The sequence below is a fragment of the Nelumbo lutea genome, chromosome 7 (genome assembly GCF_056320005.1).
Source record: "Nelumbo lutea isolate HS-2025 chromosome 7, American lotus-T2T, whole genome shotgun sequence".
Classification (NCBI taxonomy): Eukaryota; Viridiplantae; Streptophyta; class Magnoliopsida; order Proteales; family Nelumbonaceae; genus Nelumbo; species Nelumbo lutea.
In genome coordinates this window covers 13,488,321-13,514,087 of record NC_142690.1, presented here as the reverse complement: position 1 = coordinate 13,514,087, position 25,767 = coordinate 13,488,321, and the positions used below count along the sequence as shown (strand labels likewise).

Genomic DNA, 25,767 nt, shown 5'->3' with positions numbered 1-25,767 from the left:
ATCACCACCTATCAGAGTTTGCTCATGCTCAGATGGTTCAAATGCAAGTGCCTAAGATCTACTAAAGTGACCCCAGATAGCAGGGACCAACATTGGGTAATGACCTTTCTAGAGACTCACGGCAAGATCTTTTGACTTCTAGCACATCTTCCAATAGAGTTGCAATTTCACAATTTGTTAATGAATTATCCCTAAAAATTTAAAAAGAAAAAAATCTTACATTCTGAAACCTAGTTTCCAAGGTAGAATATCTCTTAGAGAGTTCCTCCATGTCAACTCTGGCCTGAAATAACTGTATAAAATGACAGAAAAAAGTTGTAATCATTTTAAAAGATTTTAGAAGGACCACAAAAGTTGCAGGTTAATTCCAATCATCTTACCATGTCATCATAATTTTTCTTCAAGGTTTCCATCTCAATTTTAAGTGCCTGCTGCTGCTCATCTTGAGCCAACAATTTATCTCTTTCTTTCATCATACTGAAAATCTGGTTTTTAAGATCCTGCAAAGCGATAATTTGCAATTCAAAAAAAAAAAAAAAAACAAAAAAGATTAAAGCAGCTCAAAAGAAGGGCTTGGAACCTTATAATAAGCATAGTAACAACATTTAAATATTAAAAAAAGAAAAGTGCATTTTTTTCTTGTAGTGCTGATTTGGACACAACCATTTTTTATGAATATAGCATTCCCCCAATTAATAGCTAGATATTTATAAGACAGTACTTGCATATACTAATTCCTTAGATAATCCAAAAACAAATACGCACAATCTTCCATCCTTTAACAACATGCCATGCATTAATTTGTCTCTCCAATTTGATCACTGCAAGGATCTCACCAAGGGCATTGAGAAAATGGACACTTGTACTAGGAAACCTCCAAACGTTTCCTACAACTTCATGAGACACACCACCTTCTCCTTAATGAGCTTATCATACAGGTCTTCATTATCTCCTTATAATCCTCTTCCCAAACAAGATAGTCCGTTTTCAATACAGGTTTGTCAAGGAGTCTTGTAAGTTTTCCATAAGACGTCTTTCAACTCTTCCAATAATCCACCAACATAAGGTGGGTGGGATGTTAGGGCTGATGTGGGCTAGAGAACTAAACATGTTGATGACATGAAGATTGTTGAGTTTTGGGCTGATATCACTTGTTTTTATTTACATAGCATAGTTAGGGAGTTATTGGGCCCAAGGCCCATTAGTTTATGCTTTAGTTAAGAGTATTTATTTAGATTTTACAAGTAGCTGACTTACTAAGGGCATACTTGTCTTTGTATTCAGTTTTTATTTGTGTATATAAGCTAGTGAAAGACGCAGCCAGACCTATTTTTGGCTTCTCCCATTCTTTTCAATTTCTCTCCTCTTTTCTTCTCTGCATAAACCTTCTCTTCTCTTTCTTTTTCTCTTTCTTACACAGGTTTTATATCAAAGCAGATCTTCTAAACTTTTCTACTAAGATAATTCTAGAATCAACTTAGAGTATTCTGGATTTTTTTTATTGTTTTGAATTTGTAGTATTTTTTCTGTTTTAGGGTAATTTGTTAATGTTACTTAATGCCACTAGAGTTTAATCAGATGATCATGTTCTTTGGGTCATGCTCAAGGTTTCATGAGTATGAGTTATAATGTTTTCACTGAGCTTAAGCTTGTTAGTGGTGTGTCAGTAATATGGATGAATATTAGCCTTAGCCCTTTTATTTATTACAAATACAAGTAAGCCACATCTAGGACAAAGAATCAGTGGAAAACATTTTCTGAGTAGTGCTTCTCAAGTTGAACAAGAAACCTAACTTCTCACACTTAACAGTGGTCAGAACAAAAAACCATAATTTAGGTACAACCATTGCTGATTTTTGTGTCAAGACAATGAATGCTATACATGATAAGTATTACGTGATTCCATAATGTAATTCCTTGTGAAACTGTGTCCACACTATAACTGATGCGTGCATGTCCTTAATTGAGGAACTATACCAGATATGGATGTGATACTTGGATAGTTCTTTTAAGAAACCGGATCACTACACAAGCAGCTTTAAAAGGAAAGACTGTGTTTTGGCTAGTCAGAGTAAAGTAAAAAAAGATCTCCTAAGGATCTTTCTCATGTCCAATGCATTGAGTGAAAGGAGTATGGACATCAGGCATCTAAAGGTAAAAGGTGAAACTTTTGTGTCTACTGCAAGAAGAAGGAAAACATCTTACTGGAATACAGACCAAGCAGCCACATAATTCAAGACAGTGCAAGGTGCAATTAAGGTATATCAGGAATCTCCTTCTAAAGAAACAGGGGAACATAATTTTCAAGGCATCTAGGTGATTCTGGGCGACATTGGGGTGCCTAGTTGCCAAGTCACCAAGGCAATAAAAATTTTATAATATAACAAACTAACTTTTGGCTAGTTCCCTAGTTTTATATACCATTCAACGTGAATATTAATTGAAATAATAGCAATTCTCTTTATTAAGAACATTAAATTTCCACTAAAAATGTGGAAAATCATCACATCTAAAAGATAAAATTCTTTTACATATATTAATTTCATTATTTTCAAAAATAATACTACTATAATGAGTATTTAATAGAGCAATTTCATATCAATTAGCAGCTAAATAAGGTTATAAACTTTATATGACAAATATTCAAGATGGAAAGTAAAATAGAAAAAAACAAGCATGGGGTTTGTCTTATTTAATTAGAGAGATAGAGAATAGAAAAAAAAAGAGCCTCTTTATAAATCTATTATTTCTTTCCTGTTTTTCTTTCTTTCTTTTTCTCTCCTCAAAACAAAGATGCAGATATTCAAAGTTTAATATTATTAGGCAGTATAAATTTTTGAAATAGGTTGATACAAGTAAGTATAAGAATCAGGGAGTATTTTTTTCTTTTGGGTAGAAAGAATCAGGGAGTATTGATACTTGATAATATTGAAATACCTTCTACTTACTAGCAAGCTTGTAGTAGTTCAAATTGGAATTAAGCCAGGAATGCAATCTTTAAGTGTTTCTGAACAACGATTATGGAATCTAGTGCCACACCCTCTCAGTACATCCATTATCTAGAAAGTGCATCTTTTTGGTAAAGTTGAAGTTAGATGGAACTACTGGTCTATATAAAGTCAAAGAATATGGGCTCTAGTTATTAGTATGTTGCTGTTGCATGAGCAAGGCTCTTAATGGGCTTAGTTATTCTTTGTTTTATTAGTAGTCTATTGTCTTTATTTGCTGCCACCCACACTTATGGACAGACTTTTCATTTCATTAATTATTGTAATCTGCTCTCATATTATGAAAAGAATGGACCACACAACCTATAAGTATATGCCCCCTAATCTTCTTCTTTCAGCACTGTTCTCCCTTCTTACCAAATAACTAAACTTGGAACCACTAAAATAATTTACTTAAACAAAGAGAATAACTAATGAGACAAAAAAATTAAAAAAAATGAAATGGAATAAATAAACCAACTGGTTTAACACCTTAAAACAACTCAAACTTTAGATATGAAAAAAAGAGAGGCATAAGTTTCTAATGTTAACACCCATTTATGCTAGACCTTCTTTGATAGCATCCCATCTCAACTGAGGAAATTACCTTTTGAAGAAGCCAAGGTCCAACAAGCCCTCAACGAGATAGATAGGGATTAGTTGCTGGGACCTGATGATTTTTCATTAGCATTCTATAAAAGCTTTTGAGCTTTTTTGAAAGACGATAAAGTGATGAGATACTTGCATGAACACTCAACTCTAATTTCTGGAGGCTAATGCTACCTTCATCTGTTTAACCCCACAAATTCAAGGGGCAATGGACATCAAGGAGTTCAGGCCAATCAGTCTGATTTGCAGCATTTACAAGGTGATATCCAAAATGTTGTCAAGCAGGTTGAGAAAGGTCCTGGGCTAAATAATTTTGCCATCCCGAGGTGCCTTCATGTAGGGGTGCAAGTCGGACAGGTCGGACTAGGTTTATGGTCAACCCAGGCCCAACCCTAAATTTTGGGCTTAAGGACCGAGTCCGGACTGAGCCCGAGGTCAAGCCCAATCTTCCCAACCCAAGCCCAGACCAGACTGTAATGATGCACTTGGGTAGGGCTCAAGCCCGGGCCAGGCTCAGGTTGGTCAATGAACCAGCTCTAAAATTATACATGTATGTATGCATTTGTGCAAAAATGTAAATGTATTTATATATCTAAATATGTATGCAAATATATATGTATATAGGTAAATATGTATACAAATGTCTTTACATATATATATGTATGAATGTGTATAGCATAGTTTTCAAGGCACCAAGGCGAGGCTAGGCGACAGGGGGTCGCCCAGTTGCCTAGGCAATGGATTTTTTTATGTAAAAAGCATAGGTCCTAGGGTAGTTACCTAGGTACCAACTACCATAACCATATTTCCTTAATAATTATTCATAATTTTCATAAGAAAAATATAAAGTTCATGTTAAAGTATAGAAAAGAAAAAGAAAGAAGAAAATTGAAAAGGTATAGGGGCTGAACCCTTATTTTTGTTATGGGAAAAGAAAAGGAAAAGTAGAAGGTATGAAAGATATGGAAGAAAAAGTAGAAGAGAAAAGGTATGATAATGTTTTGATTAGACAAAATTTTAAGTTCTACCTTACTAATTGGTTCAGGTTTTGAAGTCTTTGAGGGTTCAATACAGCATTTAGCAATGTTTGTGTTGATTAAACCTAAGAAATAAGAAAATAATAAAAAGAAATTAGTATATAAGCACACAAAATGAATATTTTAGTTTAATAATGTCTATTTTATAATTATAATCTTGAAAAATAAAGAATAAAAAAGTATTTTATAATAGAAAGTACAAAACTGCTTGGCGATTAGGCGAGGTGAGCCTCCAAGGATGCCTCGTCACCTAGGCGTCCACATAGGCATCGCCTTGACAACTATGGTGTATATTTGGACCGGATTTGGGCTGGGTTCAGGCTATGTAAGGGCTGGGTCCAGGCCCATCCCGAAAAATAAAAAAGCTCAAATTCTTGGGCCTGAGCCTAGCCTGAGGACCAAAAATCCAAGTCCACCCCATGTAAAATTTCGGGCTGACTCGGCTCAGGCTGGGCCCACCCGAGTTGCAACCCTACCTTCATGAATGGTTGATAAATTCTAGATGGATGCCTCGTTTCCAACAAATATATAGATTCAAGAACAAGACAAAAGGTTCCAGATGTGATATGTGAAACTGCTTATCTAATATCTACATTCATGCTTCCCATCATGATCAATGGAGTTCCCAAGGGCTATTTCCAGGCGAAAGAGGATTGCACCAGGGGGACCCTTTATCCCCATTTTTATTCATAATTGTTGCTTAAACTCTCAGTCTGCAAGTGTTATAAGGGCAGGAGGCTACATTACAGGTTTCAAGGTTTCAAAGGGCAGCCAGCCAGTCACTCTAGTGTAATTTGTGGACAATTCACTCATCTTTACTGAGCCCAGCCATCAAGACCTAATGTTCTTATGGTTACTAATGTGCTTTGAAGCAGCATCAGAATTGAAGACCAACTTGCAGAGAAGTGAACTGTTACCACTAGGAGAGATGCTGGACATTGAAGAGCTTGCTGCCACATTGGGATGTCATACAGGTATGCTTCCTTCTAAGTTCTCAGGATTACCTTTGGGTGCAAACTACCAATCCCAAGAAATATGGCTTCCTATTTTTTAAAGGATGAAACATAAATTGGCTGGTTGGAAGAAGGGTTACCTATCCAAAAGCGCAAAGATTACCCTCATTCAAAGTGCATTATCAAATCTGCAAACGCATTTTCTTTCATTATTTCACCCACGAACTCAGTCTTGCAATCTCTAGAGAAGCTTAAATGAGATTTTGTGGGAAGGCAAGACATAAGAGAAGAAATTTCAACTAACAGCATGGAAAGAGGTGTGCTTGGATAATCAAGGTGGTGTTCGCATTAAGCAATAAAAATGATGAGGCAGGCCTTTGCTAGGACACTAATCAGGTTCAAGATCCCTATGGCTGCAGTTTATGGAAAGTTATTTTGAAAGATAGGGATTGTCTCTTCCATCTCATTTCACTTAACCTGGGCAATGGAGAAAATATCAGTTTCTGGAGGAATCATTGGTGTGGCAGCAGGCCATTATGCCTTGCTTATCCAAGCATCTTTGATTTGTCTCTAGACAAGGATGCTAAGGTGAGAAATTATTATGAAGCCACTGGTAAACAAATAGTATGGATTCCCAGGCTGAGAAGAAACGTGAATGACTGGCATATTTTCTCACCTCTCTTTTCGGGAAAAGTAAGTGGTTCCTTGGAGATGGATTTGGAAATTGAAAATCCCATCCAAGGTCTCCTTTTTATAGATGGCAGCTATCAAGGGCAGGATTTTCACTATTGACAATCTAAGGCCAGGAAGAATGTAAATAATCAATTGGTGCTATCTCTGTGGAGTGTCTGAGGAATCAATAAAGCATCTTCTCGTTCATTGCGAGTTCACATACAAAGCTTGGGTTCAGAGCTTGAGGCTGTTCCACACAACCTAGGTTCCTCTACCAGGCATTAAATGCTTGACCACTTCAAGGTGTGTGAAGAATCTCAGTAAAAGGTGTACCAGCTTATGGAACATGGCACCAGGAGCCATCTGTTGGTGTTTGTGGAGTAAAAGAAATGGCAGAGCCTTTGTAAACATGAGCCATCTGGTGGAAATGGTGTGTGAAAAGGTAGAGAGATGCCTTATTAGATGGGCATCCATCATTAAAGAATCTGATGGGTTTAAATATATGCATTTTTTGTAATCATTGGTAAATGCTGACAGGGGATGATAATTTTGTGGTGTAATCTGTAATATTATGGTAGTCCTGGCCCCTGCCCTCTTTTATGTTTTGCTTTGAGGGATCTCTTTAATGAAACAATAAACTAAAATAAATATAAGGTAAAGAAGGGACTTACATCTTGGCATCTTTTACTCTCAATTTCAAATATTTTCAGATCATTTCTTAGCTGATCAATCTCTGAAGACTTCTCCATGCTACAAAAGTGAAATATAATACAACATATAAGAAAAATCATATCTAGGAAATTAACCATTATAAGCAATGAGAAAAAATTGTGCGGTCTCCATAAGAGCACTATCAAAATATACATAAATTGACAACTGTAATGATAATTAATAGCTGTATGAAGCAGGTAGAAAAAAGAGTGGAAAGAAGAGAAAATATGAAAGAAACAAATGATGAGAAAATGATGCAACTCTCAGCAGTCAGATGATTTTTATAGACTTCTATTAACTAGGTACAACGACTGTTACTGCCCCTAGCTAGTGTGGGGACAGAAATTACAACATTATTTAAACATAACAGTAGAGGAAGTGACATGAATGCCCCTATAGGATATCAACACACTTAACAACAACCAACACCCAACCGAGATAAAATAAGATTTTATAAATTATTTGTGCTCAATAGAAGCACCAATGTCCATTAATGCCGTTGGATGCAGATAAGATTTATCAGTGCCAAACAGTAAATTTCAGTTCACCCATATTCATTTTTCAGGTTGCCAACAAAAACAAGGTCAGTGACCTTCTATGAATATCAGTTGCCATAAATTTCTGTTGGTTTTCATACTTTAGAATGTTTCAACCAATTTTCTTTGAATTTCACAGCGTGCCAAAAGATACCCAATGACAGAACCAAGGGATATCTATTGGGTTACATAAACTTCAGTGGAAGGTAAAGATAAACAGTAAAAGAGTATACAATGCATTTAGCCGTTATACACCAAAACTTAATACAGAAAACCAGACTAGTAGTGTATGTTATGGATTGGAACCTCAAAATTAATTGGGAATCATGGATCATATTTTCTGGGTTTCCTACATAACTTTGAAATGATTCACACGTCAGAGTATATGTAATTTAATTAAATCTACCATATTCTAAAAGGGATTGATTGTTAAGATGCAATACAGGACATGCACAATATGATCCCAATCTAGATTGTTAGTGTTCCTGTTTTCTTCTAGAAAAGAGAGAAGAGAGGAGAAAAGAAGGAGAAGAGAAGAAGGCTGTTTGGGAGCCAAAAATCTAGGCAGGTGGTGCCCAGTCTTCTATTTATAATAATATTATCAAACATAAGGGTAAAAGTACTGTTAGTGAAGGGGTATTACGGTCTTTGTACCTGTTGAGATTGCTGAGTTGTTCTATTATGTTAGTTCGAGTGCCTCTTACTTAAATAAGGGCACTGATGTCTTTTCCTATCACATTAATAATATAATAACAGGTCTGGCCGAAAGTAGGGTTAATTTTTTTCCCAATTTTCGAACCAGACCTTTTCTCTCTTTCTTCCTCTTTCTTCCTTCTTCTTACTTGCTTGCTTTACTTGACTGCTAACAGACAAACAGACTTCTAGGGCAGGCCGAACTTCAACATGGTATCAGAGCCAAATTAAACAAATCGGACTTGCCTAGAATTCTGTCTTCTGCGCATTCGACCTAGGTTTTTTTTTTTCTTTGATTTCTCAGCCGTCGATTTGAGATTGGGAAAAGGGCTGAAAAGGAGTGATCGCCCTCTTCCCTTGGAGGTGTCTATGCCTCCGGTTGTGTCGTGTGTGGTCGATTGCTGTGTTTTCTAAGCCCTCCCCTAATTAATGTAGGGCTGGTACGTGTGGTGCAGTGGGTGTTTTCTTTCTTCGTGTGGTTGTCCTTCAGGCGATGAGGTAAGGAGTTTCTTTTATGCATAATTTCTGTTATGAAGCACATAAGAGAGATGCTACAGATCGTATGGAGGGGTTTCAGATTGTAGTGTGCTAGGGTTTATGCTGGTTTGAGTGTGATTCGAAGAGCAGTGGTGTTCACATAGTGGTGAAACTTCAGGTAGCTGTAGAGTAGGATCTGTGGTGTAACAAGTGCAACTTTCAGCACTTATTATTGCTGAAATCAGTGTGCAGAATTCGGTGAAGTATCAGTGTGCAGTGTGTAGTGTGCAGAATTCGGTGATAAAAGAATTCAGCAATGGGAGATAACAGTGATAGTAAACCTAATGTGATGATATCTACGGACTACCTGAATGTCCAAATAACCTCCATTAAACTGAATGGGGAGAATTATGTCCCTTGGGCTAAGTCTATAGAGGTTTTCCTGAAGGCAAAGAAGAAGGTGAAGCACATAAGAGAAGAGAAACCCTCCACTGCTTCTCATGAGTACGGAGACTGGGAACAAGAAGATGCACAGATCATCACGTGGTTATGGAACAGTATGGAACCCAGAATTAGTGTGAACTTCATGTTTCTTGACACGACCAAAGAGGTGTGGGATCATGCTAAGAAATTGTATTCTGGTCAGGACAATACAACCAGGGTATATCAACTGTATCAGGAATACTTCAATCTGCAACAGGGCAATCAGAGTCTTAAGGAGTACTATGCCAGTATGAGAAACATCTGTAATGAGTTGAATGTCTATCACCCTCTCACTCCTGATGTCAAGATTCAACAACAACAGAGGGAGCAGCTTGATGTGACTCGGTTTCTGGTGGGACTGAAATCCGAGTATGAACCAGTACGAGCCCAGATACTAGGAGGATCAGCCCTTCCATCCTTAGAGGAGGTGTTTGCTCGACTTTGGAGGACTTCCATTGGATCTATGAAAAACTCTAATGTCTCAGATAGATTAGCATTTGCAGTGTCGAGAGGTCGAGGTGTTAGAGGTGGGGCTCGAGGAGCCCAGTCTATCCGTGGTGGCAGTAGTGGCTCAGTATATGGCCGGAGTGGTAGTGGTGGATCTACACATACCCGTGGTGGTGGTCGTACTGGAGGCAGAGATTCAGGGGGAGCTCATGGTAGAGGACGTGGCTCGGGTCCACGAAGGTGTACTCATTGTAGTTTGGATGGACATACTATTAATTACTGCTATGACTTGCATGGTCCACCCTCGACCTGGGCCAATCATGCCATGACTAGTGACACCAATTCCAGTTTTAGACAGGAGAACCGTTCAGCTGATCAGATGCCTCCTACCTCTTCAGATGGTCCAGGCAAGGAGATGGTGAGTGTTCCTCGTGATGAGTATGAAAGATTTGTTCAATCCATGTCGCAGCAGAACACAACTACTTTTGCACACTCAGGTATGGCTTGTTTGGCATCCACACCCAACCCCTGGATTATTGACTTTAAAGCCTCCGATCACATGACGGGAACTCCAAGTGTGTTTTCTTCTCTCACTCATTACTCAACATCACAATCTGTTACACTTGCTAATGGCTCCACATCATCTATTTGTGATGTTGGTAATGTTGACCTAGACCCGGTATCCCTATCCTCAGTTTTGTATGTACCTAAGCTTCCATTTAATCTTATGTTTGTTAGTAAGCTGACCAAGTCACTTAAATGCTCCATTACATTTTACCCCTCTATGTGTGTTTTTCAGGATCTCAAGACAGGGATGAAGATTGGTGGAGGGCATGAAGCCGGTGGACTGTATTATCTTGATGGTGGTGGAAAAATGTCAACAACCCTTCAGTCATCTATCTCTCCTCTCCAGTGGCATTGTAGATTTGGTCATCCTTCGCTGCAAGTGTTAAAGTCTTTGGTCCCTTCATTGAGTCAACTTTCTGTTCTAGATTGTGAGTCGTGTCAATTTGGGAAACACCATCGTGTTCCCTTTAGTTCTAGGGTTGATAATCGTGCATTGAGTCCTTTTTCTTTAATTCACTCAGATGTTTGGGGTCCTTGTAAAGTGATGTCATATAATGGATACAGATATTTTGTTATTTTGGTTGATGATTTTTCAAGGATGACGTGGCTCTAATTAATGAAGGAAAGAAGTGAATTATTTACCATCTTCCAGAAATTTTATGCTGAGATTCGCAATCAATTTGGCGTTCACATTAAAATTTTCCGTTCTGATAATGGCCGTGAATATTTGTCTTCATCTTTTCAAGAATACTTTGACCAACATGGCATTATACACCAAACTTCATGTACTTACACCCCACAACAAAATGGGGTGGCTGAGAGAAAGAACCGACATCTTTTAGAAACGACACGCTCCCTCATGCACCACATGAATGTTCCCAAACCCTTTTGGAGTGATGCAATGCTCACCTCTTGTTTCTTAATTAATCGGATGCCCACATCTATCCTTGATGGTCATTCTCCATTTAATGTCTTGTTTCCCACCATGTCTCCGTTTCCGCTTTCTCCTCGGGTATTTGGGTGTGTTTGCTTCGTCCATAATCTGGGTCTTGGGAACAACAAGTTAGATGCACGATCTCTTAAGTGCATATTCCTTGGCTATTCCCGGACTCAGAAAGGGTACAAGTGTTACCATCCCAGTTCTTGTCGTTCCTTGGTATGTGCTGATGTTACCTTCTTTGAGTCTACTCCGTTCTTCGTGGGGTCCGGTGATGCTTCTTCCTCCACATCACCTCCTCCTCTTCCCCTTCCTGTGGTTGATCCTCTTCCTCTTGTTCCAGTCGTGCCTACGTCCTTGCCTCCAATGCCACCGTCCGTTGACCGTCCACCTATCCGTCACGTGTATACACATCGCCCACGTGTATCGGCTGCAACTCCTCCGGCTTCATCACCGTCAACAGATCCAGCTCCAGACCTACCACCAGCCTCCGACTTTGATCTTCCTATTGCCTTACGGAAAGGTAAACGCACTTGTACCCTTCATCCTATTTCCAATCATGTTTCCCTTACTCACCTTTCCGTCTCCTATCGCCAGTTCATCTCTTTGTTATCCTCGGTGGTTGTCCCTAAGGATGTCCAGGAAGCCCTTACTTCTCCAGAGTGGTGCCGTGCTATGGAAGACGAGCTCTCTGCTCTCCATCATAATCACACTTGGGACCTCACCGCTCTTCCTCTTGGGAAACAAGTTGTCGGTTGTAAGTGGGTTTATACAGTTAAGTACTTGCCTGATGGTCGTGTTGAGCGCCTGAAGGCGCGATTGGTAGCATAAGGGTACTCCCAAACCTATGGTATTGACTACACAGAGACTTTCTCCCCGGTTGCTAAGATAGGGTCAGTTCGCGTTATCATCTCTCTTGCAGCTATGTATGATTGGCCCCTATATCAGTTGGATATCAAAAATGCATTTTTGCATGGTGATTTTCTCGAGGAGGTCTACATGGAGCAACCACCAGGGTTTGTTGCTCAGGGGGAAGATGGTAAGGTATGCAGACTTAAGAAGGCTATATATGGACTTAAACAGTCCCCTCGAGCATGGTTTGGTAGGTTCAGTGAGGTGGTCAAGAAGTTTGGTATGAAACAGTGCCAAATTGATCATTCTGTCTTCAGTCATGACTCTCCGGCAGGAAAAATACTACTAGTGGTGTATATAGATGATATCGTTGTTACTGGGAATGATAAAATGGGCATTGACAGGTTGAAGGCCTTTCTTCAGGAACACTTTCAGACAAAGGACCTTGGCAAATTGAAGTACTTCTTGGGCATAGAGGTAGCAAGATCTAAGCACGGTATTAATCTGTGCCAGAGGAAATATGTACTTGATTTGCTGGAAGAAACAGGTTTGTTAGGTACGAAACCAACTGAGACACCTATGGAAACAAATACGAGGTTGAGTAGTGATATGGGTGAAGTATTTGAAGAGCCTGGCAGATACCGACGACTTGTAGGCAAACTAAACTATCTAACCATTACTCGGCTAGATATTTCATTTGCGGTTAGCGTGGTGAGTCAGTTCATGTAGAAACCTTTGGTCCCTCATTGGAATGCAGTGCTAAGGAATGTGAGGTATTTGAAAGGAGCTCCTGGTCGTGGTTTGCTATAGAAAAGTGGCGGAAAACTAGAAATAGAAGGATACACCGGTGCTGACTAGGCCGGTTCTATGTCTGATAGGCAATCTACCACAGGCTATTGCACTTTTCTAGGGGTAACCTGGTGACGTGGAAAAGTAAGAAGCAAACAGTTGTGGCAAGAAGCAGTGTAGAAGTAGAATATAGGGCTATGGCACATACTGCTTGTGAATTAGTGTGGCTAAGGAACCTTCTACAGGAGATAGGGTATGACATTAGTACTCCAATGAAGCTCTACTGTGACAATCAGGCTGCAATTCATATCTCTTCTAATCCAGTGTTTCATGAAAGAACCAAGCACATTGAAGTTGACTGTCATTTTGTGAGAGAGAAGGGGCTGAATGGAGTAATAGAGACTGCATATGTTAATACGTGAAACCAATGGGCAGACTTGTTTACAAAAGGTTTGAGTTGGGGGAGAGTGGACTACATATGTAACAAGCTGGGATTATATGATGTATACTCACCAGCTTGAGGGGGAGTGTTAGTGAAGGGGTATTTCGGTCTTTGTACCTGTTGAGATTGCTGAGTTGTTCTATTATGTTAGTTCGAGTGACTCTTACTTAAATAAGGGCACTGATGTCTTTTCCTATCACATTAATAATATAATAACAGGTCTGGCCGAAAGTTGGGTTGATTTTTTTCCCAATTTTCGAACCAGACCTTTTCTCTCTTTCTTCCTCTTTCTTCCTTCTTCTTGCTTGCTTGCTTTACTTGACTGCTAACAGACAAACAGACTTCTAGGGCAGGCCGAACTTCAACAAGTACATATATACCCCTGGCAGCAGACTCTAATAAAAAACGATAAAGAAATGCTAGAAACATGCTGATAACACCCTAGAACTAACAGCAGAAATAACTCTAACAACACTCCCCCTCAAGTTGGGCTGAATATGTCTATCATGCCCAACTTGTCACATAGCTCATTGTGCTGCAAGTACGGAATAATAAAAAACGATAAAGAAATGCTAGAAACATGCTGATAACACCCTAGAACTAACAACAGAAATAACTCTAACAACACTCCCCCTCAAGTTGGGCTGAATATGTCTATCATGCCCAACTTGTCACATAGCTCATTGTGCTGCAAGTACGGAAGTCCTTTTGTGCAAACATGCCAACTGCTCCTTGGAGTTGACATAAGGAATACATATTTCACCTTTTTCCAGTTTCTCTCTTATGAAGTGCTTGTCCACTTCAATGTACTTTGTCCTGTCATGAAAGACAAGGTTAGTAGTAATGTTTATGTCTGCCTATTATAACAATAAAGGGACATAGTGTTGTTAATAGTGAATCCAAGCTCCCATAGTAGATTCTTCAACCAAAGTACTAGAGCTTGGCACTAGACCTTACAACAACAAATGTACAGTACCCACTCAAAGATTTTCTGTCATCCACAGCACCTGCCCAATTGGCATCTATGATAGATTTCCACTTTCAGATGGCTATGCTTACTAAATAGCAAACCAATCCCTGGATATTTCTTTAAATACCTGAAAATTCTTTCTACAGCCTCCATATGTGATATCTTAAGGGAATGTATGAACTGCCTTAGAACTCCAACTAGATAAGCAATGTTTAGGCGTGTCATAGACAAGTAAAGTAATCTTCCCACTAGTCTCTGAAACAGTTTCACATCCTCTAGAGATTCACCATCACAATCACCCAGTTTATGATAAACAACCATAGGGGTGTCCACTGGCTTTGCACCTAGCTTGCTTGTGTCTTGTAACAGATCAAGGTTGCACTTCCTTTGAGAGATGAAGATACCCCTTCCTGGGCGGGCAACCTCAATCCTAAGGAAGCACTTTAGAGGACCTAGATCTTTCGCCTCAAATTGGGAAGCTAAGAATTCCTTCAACTTTTCTCTCTCAAAGCTTCAATTCCCTATAATGATGATGTCATCCACATATAGTATCAGTACTGCAACCTGTTCCTGACACCTCTTAACAAAGAAAGTGTGATCAAATTGACATTGTTTAAACCCTACTTGCTGAACTGTCATGAAACGTACTGAACCATGTTTTGGGAGATTGTTTTAAGCCATACAGAGACTTTCTTAACTTACACACATTATTTTCACTTCCTTTGGCACAGAGAAATGATGGCCGAACCATATACACCTCCTCTTCTAGATCACTATTTAAGATGGCATTTTTTACATCAAGTTGGTGCAGTTCCCAATCAAGATTTGCAACCAATGGTAAAAGGACCCAAATTGAATTTATCTTTGCTAATGGGGCAAACATCTAATCATAATCAACACCATAGAGTTGAGTGTAACCCTTTGCTACCAGCCTTGCTTTGTACCTCTCTATTGTCCCATCCACCTTATCTTTCACTGTAAACACCGATTTACACCCCACTAGGCCTTTACCTATTAGAAGATACACCAACTCCCAAGTGTGATTCTTACGGAGGGCATTAATCTCCTCCTTCAAAGCATCTGTCCGTTCAGGGTGAATCAAAGAATTTGCCACATTTTTGGGTATGGGAATACTATCATCGATAAATATGAAAGCATGGTAAGAGGGAGAAATATGATCATAGGATACATAGTGGGTAATGAGGAATTTTGTAGTGCATGGCCTAACTCCCTTTCTTTAAGCAATCAAGATGTCAAGGTCATCCACAACCAAAATGGGAACAAGCGAATCAATAGGAACAGGGGTACCTGACTCATTTAGACATACCTCCTGGGAGTCTGACGGTGTCAGTAGCTCAATATCAGATAGCTCCACATCTTTAGAACACTGTTTATATCTACAATGCTTACACAGGAAGACACGAAAAGGAGCAAGATCCAGAATAGAAGGAAGAGAGACATGAAAAACCTACTTCTCCTCCATACTACTCTCCCTTTGAGAAGAAGCAAAGTAGAATGGTTCAAACTCGAAAAAGGAAACATCCATAGAGACAAAATACTTGACCAATGAGATCAAAACACCGATAACCCTTTTGAGAGGAGGCATACCCAAGGAAGATACATGGAATAAACCGAGGGTCCAACTTACCATGAGAAGGAGACAAATCGTGGACAAAGGCACAACAACCAAACACTCATAGGGATGGAAAATAAAGGAGACTAAGGGAACAATAACTGATAAGGGGCCTTGTTGTTCAATATTATGCAGGGCATGTGATTGATGACATATGCAGCAGCAAGTACAACATCTATCCAAAAATGTTTCTGCACATTCATATGTAACATCCACCCTCATGCTACTTCAAGAAAGTGTCTATTATTTCTTTCTGCAACACTATTTTGTTGTGGTGCTCTCGCACATCAGCTCCTATGAAGTGATCCATGGAAAGCAAGAACTCCAATGAGCTTGCCATGGAAATATTCTTTTGCATTGTCTGATTGAAAAATATGGATCTCAACATGAAATTGTGTGAATCCTCTGGAAGTCCCTTACAATATTTGGAACTTTGTCTCTAGTACATACCGGAAATACCCATGTATAATAGGAAAAGTCATCAATTAGTGTGATAAAATACTTATACCCACCCCCTGAAGTAATAGTAGTAGGCCCCTAGACATCATAATACACAATGTGAAAAGGGAAATTTGATCTTTTATTACTTGAATGAAAATTTTTTCTACATTGCTCAATTAACATGTTTCACACTAGAAATCTGACACTAAACATGACTTAAATAAAAAAGGAAACAAATACTTTAATATTTCAAAGGACACATGACCTAGACAATTATGATACCAAAAAAAAAAAAGACTTGTCTCTTATTGGATTGTGCAGAGGATTTTTTTGTAGATTTATGAGTTAATTTTGTTGATTATATGTTTAGAAAGGTAGTGGGGACCACAACATACTTGTTGGGACCCTTTGGAGTGTTTTGGAGTGCCTTTTTTAAGTTCTTTATTGAGTTTTTGTGTTCAACCACCATATAAGGGCATATTTGTCTTTGTAAACATTTTTTACTTTGAGTATAAATAATAATGAGAGGGGGCAGCCAGATTTGATTGCTCTCTCATTCTTTTCTCTACTCTTTCTCTTCTTCTTCTCTCTATAGATTTCTACTTGGTATCAGAGCAGGATTTGAGCTTTTTCTGTGCTCCCATCATGCAGCCATAGATCAGCCGACTGCATGGTGAGTGTGTTTAAGGAGGTTTCTAAGTACTAGAAGGGTGTTTAAGGCCTCTGAAGGAGATAAATCCATTCTTTCTCACCTATAGTTGTTTTTCTAAACTATCCTGAGAATTATGGAGGGCTGGAGCACTGAGCAAAGTTCAACCAGTGACATGGGACTGGGTGGAGGACTAAGTAAACTGTGGAGCAAGGTCCAAAGAATCTTTTGGACTTGGGATTATTACCACAGTTAAGTTAGATGGTACAAACTATTTAGAATGGGCACAATCAGCCAAGATGGCTATTGGAGCTCATGGGAAACTAAATTATCTTACTAGGGATGAAAAAAACCTGATAGGCAGATAAAGATTCCCCTCGATGGGTACAGGAGAATTACATGGTGATGTCTTGGTTGTATAATTCAATGTTAGCACATATTGGTAAGAATTTTTTGTGGGCAAATATAACAAAGGAAATTTGGGATGGAGTGACTAAAACCAATTCCTAGAAATAGAATATAGCTAGAGCCTATCAATTAAGGAATTAGGTGATTAATACAAAACAGGAAGATAGGCCTCTTGCTATGTATTTCTCCATTGGCAGGAGACAGATCACTTAGAAGTTGTGGTTTGGGATAGTACAAAGGATGTAGAAACCTATCGGAAGTTGGTAGAGAAGAATAGGGACTTTGAGCACTTGGCTAGACTAAACCCAGAATTTGATATTGCTAGCCAATACATCCTTTCCAAAGAGAGTGTGAGTCTTTCTCAAGCTTATGCATTTGTGTCTAGAGAGGAGAGTAGGAGCAAAGGAAGTAGTATGATTAGCGTCTAGACTCTACTGGCCACTTGAAAAACTAGAACCAATTGAATCCTTCTTACTCATAAGCAATCCAAACTTTTCCAATTCAGTTTTGGTTGTTGCCATTGCAATGGACTCCAAATTGGCTTGAGTAAGAGGTCCTAGAGAGTCTCCAGTAACTACCACATTTGCATTTCCCTTCTTGTTCTTGACCCAAGCTAGTATGAGATGTGGATGGAGCTTCCAACAAGTGTCTCTAGTATGCTTAGGCTTCTTGCAATAGTCACACACCAAGTCCTTATCCTCCCTCCTGATCTCACTACTGCCCCTGTCTCCATTTGGCTTAGGTTTGACTATACTAACCATAGCAAACTGGTCAACTCCAGACTATCTCAACATGACAGGTCAAAGCACATTGAAGTTGACAGGCACTTCATAAAAGAAAGGGTGACAGCCGGAGAAGTTTGCCTGCCATATGTATGTCTCCTCAAAGTTACAGTTGGTTGATATCTTCACCAAAGGGGTTGCAAAGAACTAGCTTGAACATGACCTACGCAAGTTGGGAATGTGTTACATTTACTCCCAGCTTAAGGGAGAGTGTTGAGACTTTTTGTGTAGATTTATGAGTTAACTCTGTTGCTTATTTGTTTAGAAAGGTAGTGGGGCCCACAGCATACTTGTTGGGACCGTTTGGAGTGTTTTGGAGTGCCTCTTTTAAGTTCTTTATTTTTTTGTGGTCAGCTGCCATATAAGGGCATACTTGTATTTGTACACATTTTATACTTCAAGTATAAATAATAATGAGAGGGGGCGACCAGATTTGATTGCTCTCTCATTCTTTTCTCTACTCTTTCTTCTTACAGAACTTCTACTTTTCTTCATCTTTTTCTACAATTTTTTTTATTTCTGCATATTTATATTGATCGACGCAACTGACCATGCAACTCTGAAGATGACACCAAGAAACCAACCTCATTGTTGAGGGTATAGAGACCATCTACTAAGCTACCTCTACCAACCGTCTTCCTAGAAGTTAGATCCTGAAAAACACGTGAACCAGGAAAAGAGGTTATACTATAATTTAAAGAGTTTGTGATAATACTAATGGAAAGCAAATTGATAGGAAGTTTAGGTACATGCAACACATTATTAAGGTTTAAGGCCATGGGGAAGGGATATTGACCCCTGGCCTACAATGGAAAAGAATGATCCATCTATAAACCTCACTTTATCTCTCCCTGACAAAAGGTTGTAAGACTAGGAAAGATTTGGCTTACCATTCATGTGGTTAAAGGCCCTTGAGTCAATGATCCAAGTGGAATCAGTGGTAGTGGAGACATGGAACACAAAGGCCGCATTACCTAATGAAGATGCAAATGAAGTAGAATGGGTCATAGTAACTGAACTGTCCATCTGGCACAAGGCCCTACCATATGATTCCAGATGATTATGGAAGGAGTTAATGATATCCTCCTTGGGGTTAGAACCAATGGAATGTTCCCAAGTAGTACCGGTAGACACCCTTGCAGGCTGAGTATCTTGAGCTGCCATATTTGCTGCATTATGCTTCTTTTGACCTTGCACCTTACCCTACTCTTGGTTTTTTGTAGCCCACTTCAGCTTCCCAATGAGATCCCAGCATACGCCGGCAGTGAGCACACAACTTGTCATTATCATCAACATTCTTGGCATCACACTTCTTTCCCATATTATTACCACCAGCTATAGCCCCCTGACTTGTAACCATCACACTCCATCTACTTTCCTTAGACTGGACTAGAGCATACACCTCTTGAACTAAAGGCAACTCACTACTTCCCAAAATCTGAACTCTGAGAAGCTCATACATAGGGTTTAATCCCAACAAGAAAGCAAAAACCCACTGCTAAGAGACCAACTTCTTATAAGCTTAGGCATCATGATCATGTTTCCACCCTACAGTCTGATAGTAACCAAACTCCTTCCAAACTATAGTAAGGGCTCAATAATATGCTGACAAACAACAGTCACCCCGTTTACAAGTTGAGGACTCAGCCTATAACTGATAAATCTTGGCATAGTGTCTTTGATCACAATAGGTTGCTTTGTCTTGTTCTGATATCTCACTAGCAATCTCTGCCCACATAAAGTTCGTCTTCAGGTAGTTTAGACCATACTGTTCTCCTAGTCCCACCTATCATGTTCAGTTGTCCCACTCTTAGGTTCTTTCACTCTCCCATTTATGTATCCAACCTTTCCCCTAGCTGTAACATAAAGTTTTACACCGTTACCCCACTCCAAGTAGTTTAGGCCATTTAAAGAGGTAATTGGCATGAGGAAGATCATAATCTCAACTCCCATACTAGTTGTAACCCAGATGAAGCAGAATCATTAGTTGCCATAGTAATTAGTAAACAGGTTCTACAAACCAAAAAGAACCACTGATGCACAAAAATAAATGTCCCCACCCAATTACTACCACCCACAACCACAAGTAGGGTGCAAAACACAAATTAATCTGCTCTCCAGAATGAAACACCACTAACAGCAACTAACCAGTCCAAACACATGTTCTAATCAGCATTAACCCACAAATCACAAACTCCAAGAGAAAACAGCACATGCCTGTTACAAGGGGATCACACAACCCCTGTACAGCACCTACATGAAGGTAGACACACCAAAAAACAGCCTTGACAGCATCGGCTGTCACCAAAAGGGGTTTCCTTGGGGTTAACGACCAAGGAAGAACCCAGAAAAAGCACAAACTGATTGCTCTGACCAGTCCAATTAGGTATTTTTTTCTCTTTACAGTCCAAGAAAACAAAAATCTGGGTGAGAAGAGAGTGATTCAGAGAGAAAAAAGTCATATCACCTATGTTTTCTTCTAGAAAGGAGAGAAGATGAGAAGAGAAGAAGGCTGTTTGGGAGCCAAAAATCTAGGCTGGTGGCACCCAGTCTTCTATTTATAATAATATGATCAAAGATAAGGGTAAAAGTACATAGATACCCTTGGTAGCACACTCAAAAAAAACAATAAATAAATGCTAGAAACATGCTGACAGCACCCTAGAACTAACAGCAGAAATTACTCTAACAACAGTTCCTATATCATGAAGGGTTCTGGTGACATAGTAAGGAAATATAAAAATCTATCAGCTTGTGGCTCTTTTATCTTTCAAAAAGCCAACAACTATGCCAGGAACAATATTTTATATTTTCTCTGTCAATAAAACAATTTGATCATTCCTCCTCTCTAAAATTGCTCACTTGGATTTCACTGAGCAATTCTAACTTTAAGTGTTTAACCGCTGATCATGTGTATGGACTAATGATGCATATTTTCCTGGTTGTACCATCTTTATTTTATGGCCAAGGAATTTTCTTTAAATATTAAAAAGAAAAAGAAGCATAAGTGAATTCCCCAAGAATCTAGCAATCTAGATGAAGCCAAACTAAATTGGCTCAAGACACAACACAAGGAGGAAAAAAAAAACTCTAATAACATCAGTTCTTTTTAACATTTATCAAAGAAAAACATCAGTTCTTTTTTACATATTCAAATTTTGAAAAAAAAAAACTAATTTTCTGGTTTATCCCCAAGAATATGTTAAATCTGTATGCATGTTCAAGGCAAAATTTGTGATTTTGTGGTTTGTCAGAAGTGACAGACATGCAATGTATATCAAACTAATATGCTCACCAGAAATAAGGAAAGAAAATGTATAACAATCCCGTAGTCTTATATTACCTAATCAAGTAAAAGAAAAGATAATACATTTGATCAAAACAGAGATGATGTTTGCTAAATGAAAGAGACATATGACAAACCTGCATTTGGTCTCCTGTTCTAGATTTTCCTCCAAAAGAATCAATTTTTTCCTTAAGCACTTGCACTCCTCTCGAGAAGCCTCTAATTCTTTACTTACCTAAAATTTTGAGATACTTGTTATTAGTCTATGTAGCCCTGTAAAGAAGAATGCTGAGATGCTTTTGGTAATTGCAATAAGAATCAAACATAACTTTAATAACACATCTAAAAACAAAAGGACCAATATATTATCTGTTAGTTGGCCTTTAACCTATCTGGGCCTTCCGTTATCTGTGAATCCCAAGGAGAGTAGATTTTGGAGTCCAATCCTAGAAAGGTGTGCAAAGAGACTAGCAATGTGGAAGATGAGTTACATCTAATGGGAAGCGGAATCACTTTGATCAAGTCTACCTTCGCAAATTTGTCAATATATTATCTATGTTTAGGATTCCACAGAAGGAGGCTAGAAAGATTAAGAAAATAACGAGGGATTTATTATGAGAACCAGGGCAGGTGAAAAAAGATCACTTAGATGGGAGATAGTGACTAAGGCCCCATTCCTTTACCAGTAAATAAGCTTGAGAAAGTTAGTCGATGGGTATTTTTTTCCCATTGACCAACTTTACAATGTTCTTGTTGCATTTACTAATGGGCCCCACAGTAAAATAAGCTCCACGTCCCTGGGTAAAACTTACCCATCTCCCAGGTGGGAAAGGGTAAGTAACTTTCCCACCTGGGGAGAAATCTTTTAAAGCATAACGGGACAACTTTACCAATTTTATATTAGCTTTTTATGGGTAAAAATGTTATTCTGTTACTTATCTAGGAATCCTAGAAATCAAAAAAACATGGGTAAGTTACAAACATGAAAACGAATGAGGCCTAAAAGTATACAAGAGGGAGGAGTGAGTGTGTGTTATGTAGACAAAAAGAACTTAGCATTGTTAGGTAAGTAGATTTGGACGTGGCCTTTAGTGGGGGGGGGTTGGGGGGGAGAGAGAGAGAGAGAGAGACTATGGCATAAGGTTATAGCTAGCAGTCATGGTATGTTCGACTCCGGTTGCGATGTAGGTGTGACTCAACGGGAAAATCTTGCTTCACCTTCGAAGGCTATTCACGGTATTTTCCATCAAGTATTGATGTATGTTTTGGGGATGTTGACTAGTTGTAGAGAGACTAGGCCAAATGGGCCCTAGCCCATTAGTGTCTTTCTTATTAGTTCTTTCATGTTATGTTTTCTTATTGGACCTTTTCTTTATGGGCCTTTAGCTCTTATTTATGTTTTCTAAGTTTAGTGCTGATGTGGATGCCTAGTTAAGGGCCTCCTTGTAATTTATGTTTTCCAATCTTCCTCCTTCTTGTTGTCTCCTTTTTCTTCTCTGATTTATTTTGCTTTATTCTGAAGTACTCTACTGATTTTATTGGTTTGAATCACATCTTGGTATCAGAGCAGGTCTCTCTTCCGTTTTCCTTTTTTTCCCTTTTTTTTCCCATACACCTTTTTTTCCAATTGAAAGGTGTATACAGAGATAAATTGCTAATTATTCAGAGATCTTGTTTGCCTAGTTGATAGAGGATTTGGAGAGTCAGAATCTGGTCGAAGAATGCCAAGAAAGTGGGACCGCAAATTTTTTTCCCAAAACCCTAGCCAACAAGAGAATTTCCAATTACGGGTTGAAGAGGCTGTTTGGGTGTGGCGCTCAAGGCTTGGAGGGTTCCTTTTTATCTCCAAAAGTGGGTGGCTACAATTGGAAGTAGTTTGGATAGCTCTGGTTTGACTGGCTACCTCTTCTCTCCTTCTCCCTGGAGGCCAGGTACGGTGAAACCCTAGTTTTGGGGCTTTTGAGTGCTTGGCTGACCTTAGTTAGGTCTATAAAGGTTAAAAACATTGTTTTTCTATTATCATTTGATTGATGGAGCAATCTGGAAGTGAGGTGAAGCAGATCCCGGTGTCGGGGGTTGGTCTCATATATTCCTTTTTGACAGGAGTGACTACAATTAAACTTGACGGAACAAATTACCTTGCGTGGGCACAATCTATTAAGATCCATGTCTGTAGTAGAGGTAAACTAGGGTTTCTAACGGGTAGTAAGGCGATGTCGGATGAGTCTGACCCTACATATGAGAAATGGATGCAAGATAACTACACAGTTATTTGATGGTTGGTAAATTCTATACATCCCTATATAAGTCAACACTATCTGTGGATGACTTCATCCAAGGAGATTTGGGATAGTGTTATAGAAACATACTCTCAGAAATTAAATGTTGCAATGGCCTACAAACTAAATAGTGATGTGAAAAATTTAAGACAGGGGGAGAAGAGTGTGGTTGTCTATTATTCGATGTTGAAGTCACTATGGCAGGAGTTGGATGTTATGGAAGCATTTGCAGGGAAAGCACCAAAGATGCCGAAACTTTCAGGAAATTTGTGGAAAGAAACAGGGTGTTTGAGTTCCTTACAGGACTCAATCCTGAATTTGATATAAAAGGAAGGATATCTTGGCCAAGGATGATGTGTCACTTGCACAGGCATACTCTATGGTGAGCAGTGAAGAGAGCAGGCGATAGGTACAGCTACAGATCCCACCTCCTCCAGTACATTTTGCACATGCTGGAATAAAACCAAAGGGGTTGAATGAGAAAAAGGAAGTGATATGCGAATACTGCAAGATATTAAAACATACTAAGGATTCTTTTTGGAAGCTTCATCCAGATCTTCTTCCTGAGAGGTTTCGGAACAACAACTCTAAGAGTTGATAAATCACTTGGAGTCTACTGTTGCATCTTCCTCCTCAGGCACCCCCTCTACATCCGCTTTTTCCCATTCAGGTATCCGTGCTTCTACAAATCATGCTACGGTCTCAGGTAATCATAGAATTCCTCGGATCATAGATTATGGTGCATCAGACCATATGACTAGCCTACCCAACCTTTTTTGTTCATACCAGCTCCTCTCGGGTAAAGAGAAGATTTCTCTTGTCGATGGGTCTCTTGCTCCCATCTCTGGCAAGGGGAATATAAAAGCCTCTAATTCACTTGTATTATCCTCTGTCCTTCATGTCCCCAAACTTAGCACTAACCTTTTATCTGTTAGTAGTTTAACCAAATCAATGAACTGCAGCATAACCTTCTTTCCTACTTACTGTGTTTTTCAAGACCTGAAGTCTCAGAGGACGATTGGGAGTGGCCATGAAGCGAATGAGATATACTTGCTGGATGTCTCTGATCAAAGTCCTGGATTACCTAGTGGAGTTGCTTTGGAGTCTGTTTTATCAAAGTTAATTAATAGAGTCATTATATGTCATTTTAGACTTGGCCATTTGCCTTTTTCAGCTTTGAGTCATTTGTTTCCAGAAATGTTTAAGGGCATATCCCTATCGAGTCTTCATTATGAGTCATGTGAACTTGCTAAACATTGTAGACAATCTTTTTCAGTGAGTAATAAAAGATATGTTTCTCCTTTCCATATTGTGCACTCTAATGTGTGGGGGCCATATCATTTACCTACTATGAGGGGCTACAAATATTTCATTCTTTTCATTGATGATTTCTCTCGTTACACATGGATTTACCTTCTGAAATCCCGGGATGAAGTACCAAATATTGTACAAAAGTTTCATCAACTTATACTTACCCGGTTTAACACTCGGATCAAAATATTCCGATCAGATAATGCAAAGGAATATTTTGAGAAGAGTCCCTCCTCCTACTTTGATACCTTTGGAGCTATTCATCAGAGTTCCTATTTCTACACTCAACAAAATGGAGTGGAGGAAAGGAAAAACAAACATGTGGTTGAGGTTGCGAGGAGACTTCTTTTTGCTTCCCATATTCCTGTTAAATTTTGGAGTAATGTTGTTCTCTTCCTCTCAGAGTGTTTGGATGCACTTGCTATGTCCATGTGCATAGTCATCAAAGACATAAATTTGAGCCTAATGCCCACAAGTGTGCCTTTTTGGGATATGCCTCCACACAGAAGGGGTACTGCTGTTTTGATCCAGTTTGTGGCACTCGCTTTGTTTCTAGAGATGTCACATTTGCAGAGTCAGTCCCTTTCTTTGGTACTTCTCTTAAGGGGGAGCATTCAGACGAGTTGTTTGCATTGTCACCATCTGTACCTCTTCTAATTCCCATTGAATCTTCTATAGAGTCTTCTCCAGTTGAGTCACCTATCCCTGCTCACCCTCCACCTACTCACCCCCTTCTTTTCCTTCCCATCCTATTATCCAGAGGTGGTACCAGAGACAAAGACTCAGAGACATGCAAGTTGTTTCCACGCCTTCAGA

The 25,767-nt window shown here is 39.1% G+C and overlaps 1 protein-coding gene across 8 annotated transcripts in view; it reads right to left on the bottom strand.

Annotated features, from left to right (window-relative positions):
* The window catches only part of LOC148845189 (P-loop containing nucleoside triphosphate hydrolases superfamily protein), a 101,659-nt gene that overhangs the window by 10,818 nt on the left and 65,074 nt on the right, over positions 1-25,767 (bottom strand). For all 8 annotated transcript variants that reach the window (XR_016101782.1, XR_016101783.1, XM_088953135.1 and 5 more), the window contains exons 28-31: positions 21,499-21,596; positions 6,930-7,008; positions 381-500; positions 221-292 (exon numbers count right to left, since the gene is read on the bottom strand). Coding sequence is in view for 6 of the 8 variants with exons in the window: in XM_088953135.1 (XP_088809261.1) it covers positions 221-292; positions 381-500; positions 6,930-7,008; positions 21,499-21,596 (369 nt within the window). In the remaining 2 variants the exon portion in view is untranslated. The remainder of the gene's footprint in view (positions 1-220; positions 293-380; positions 501-6,929; positions 7,009-21,498; positions 21,597-25,767) is intronic.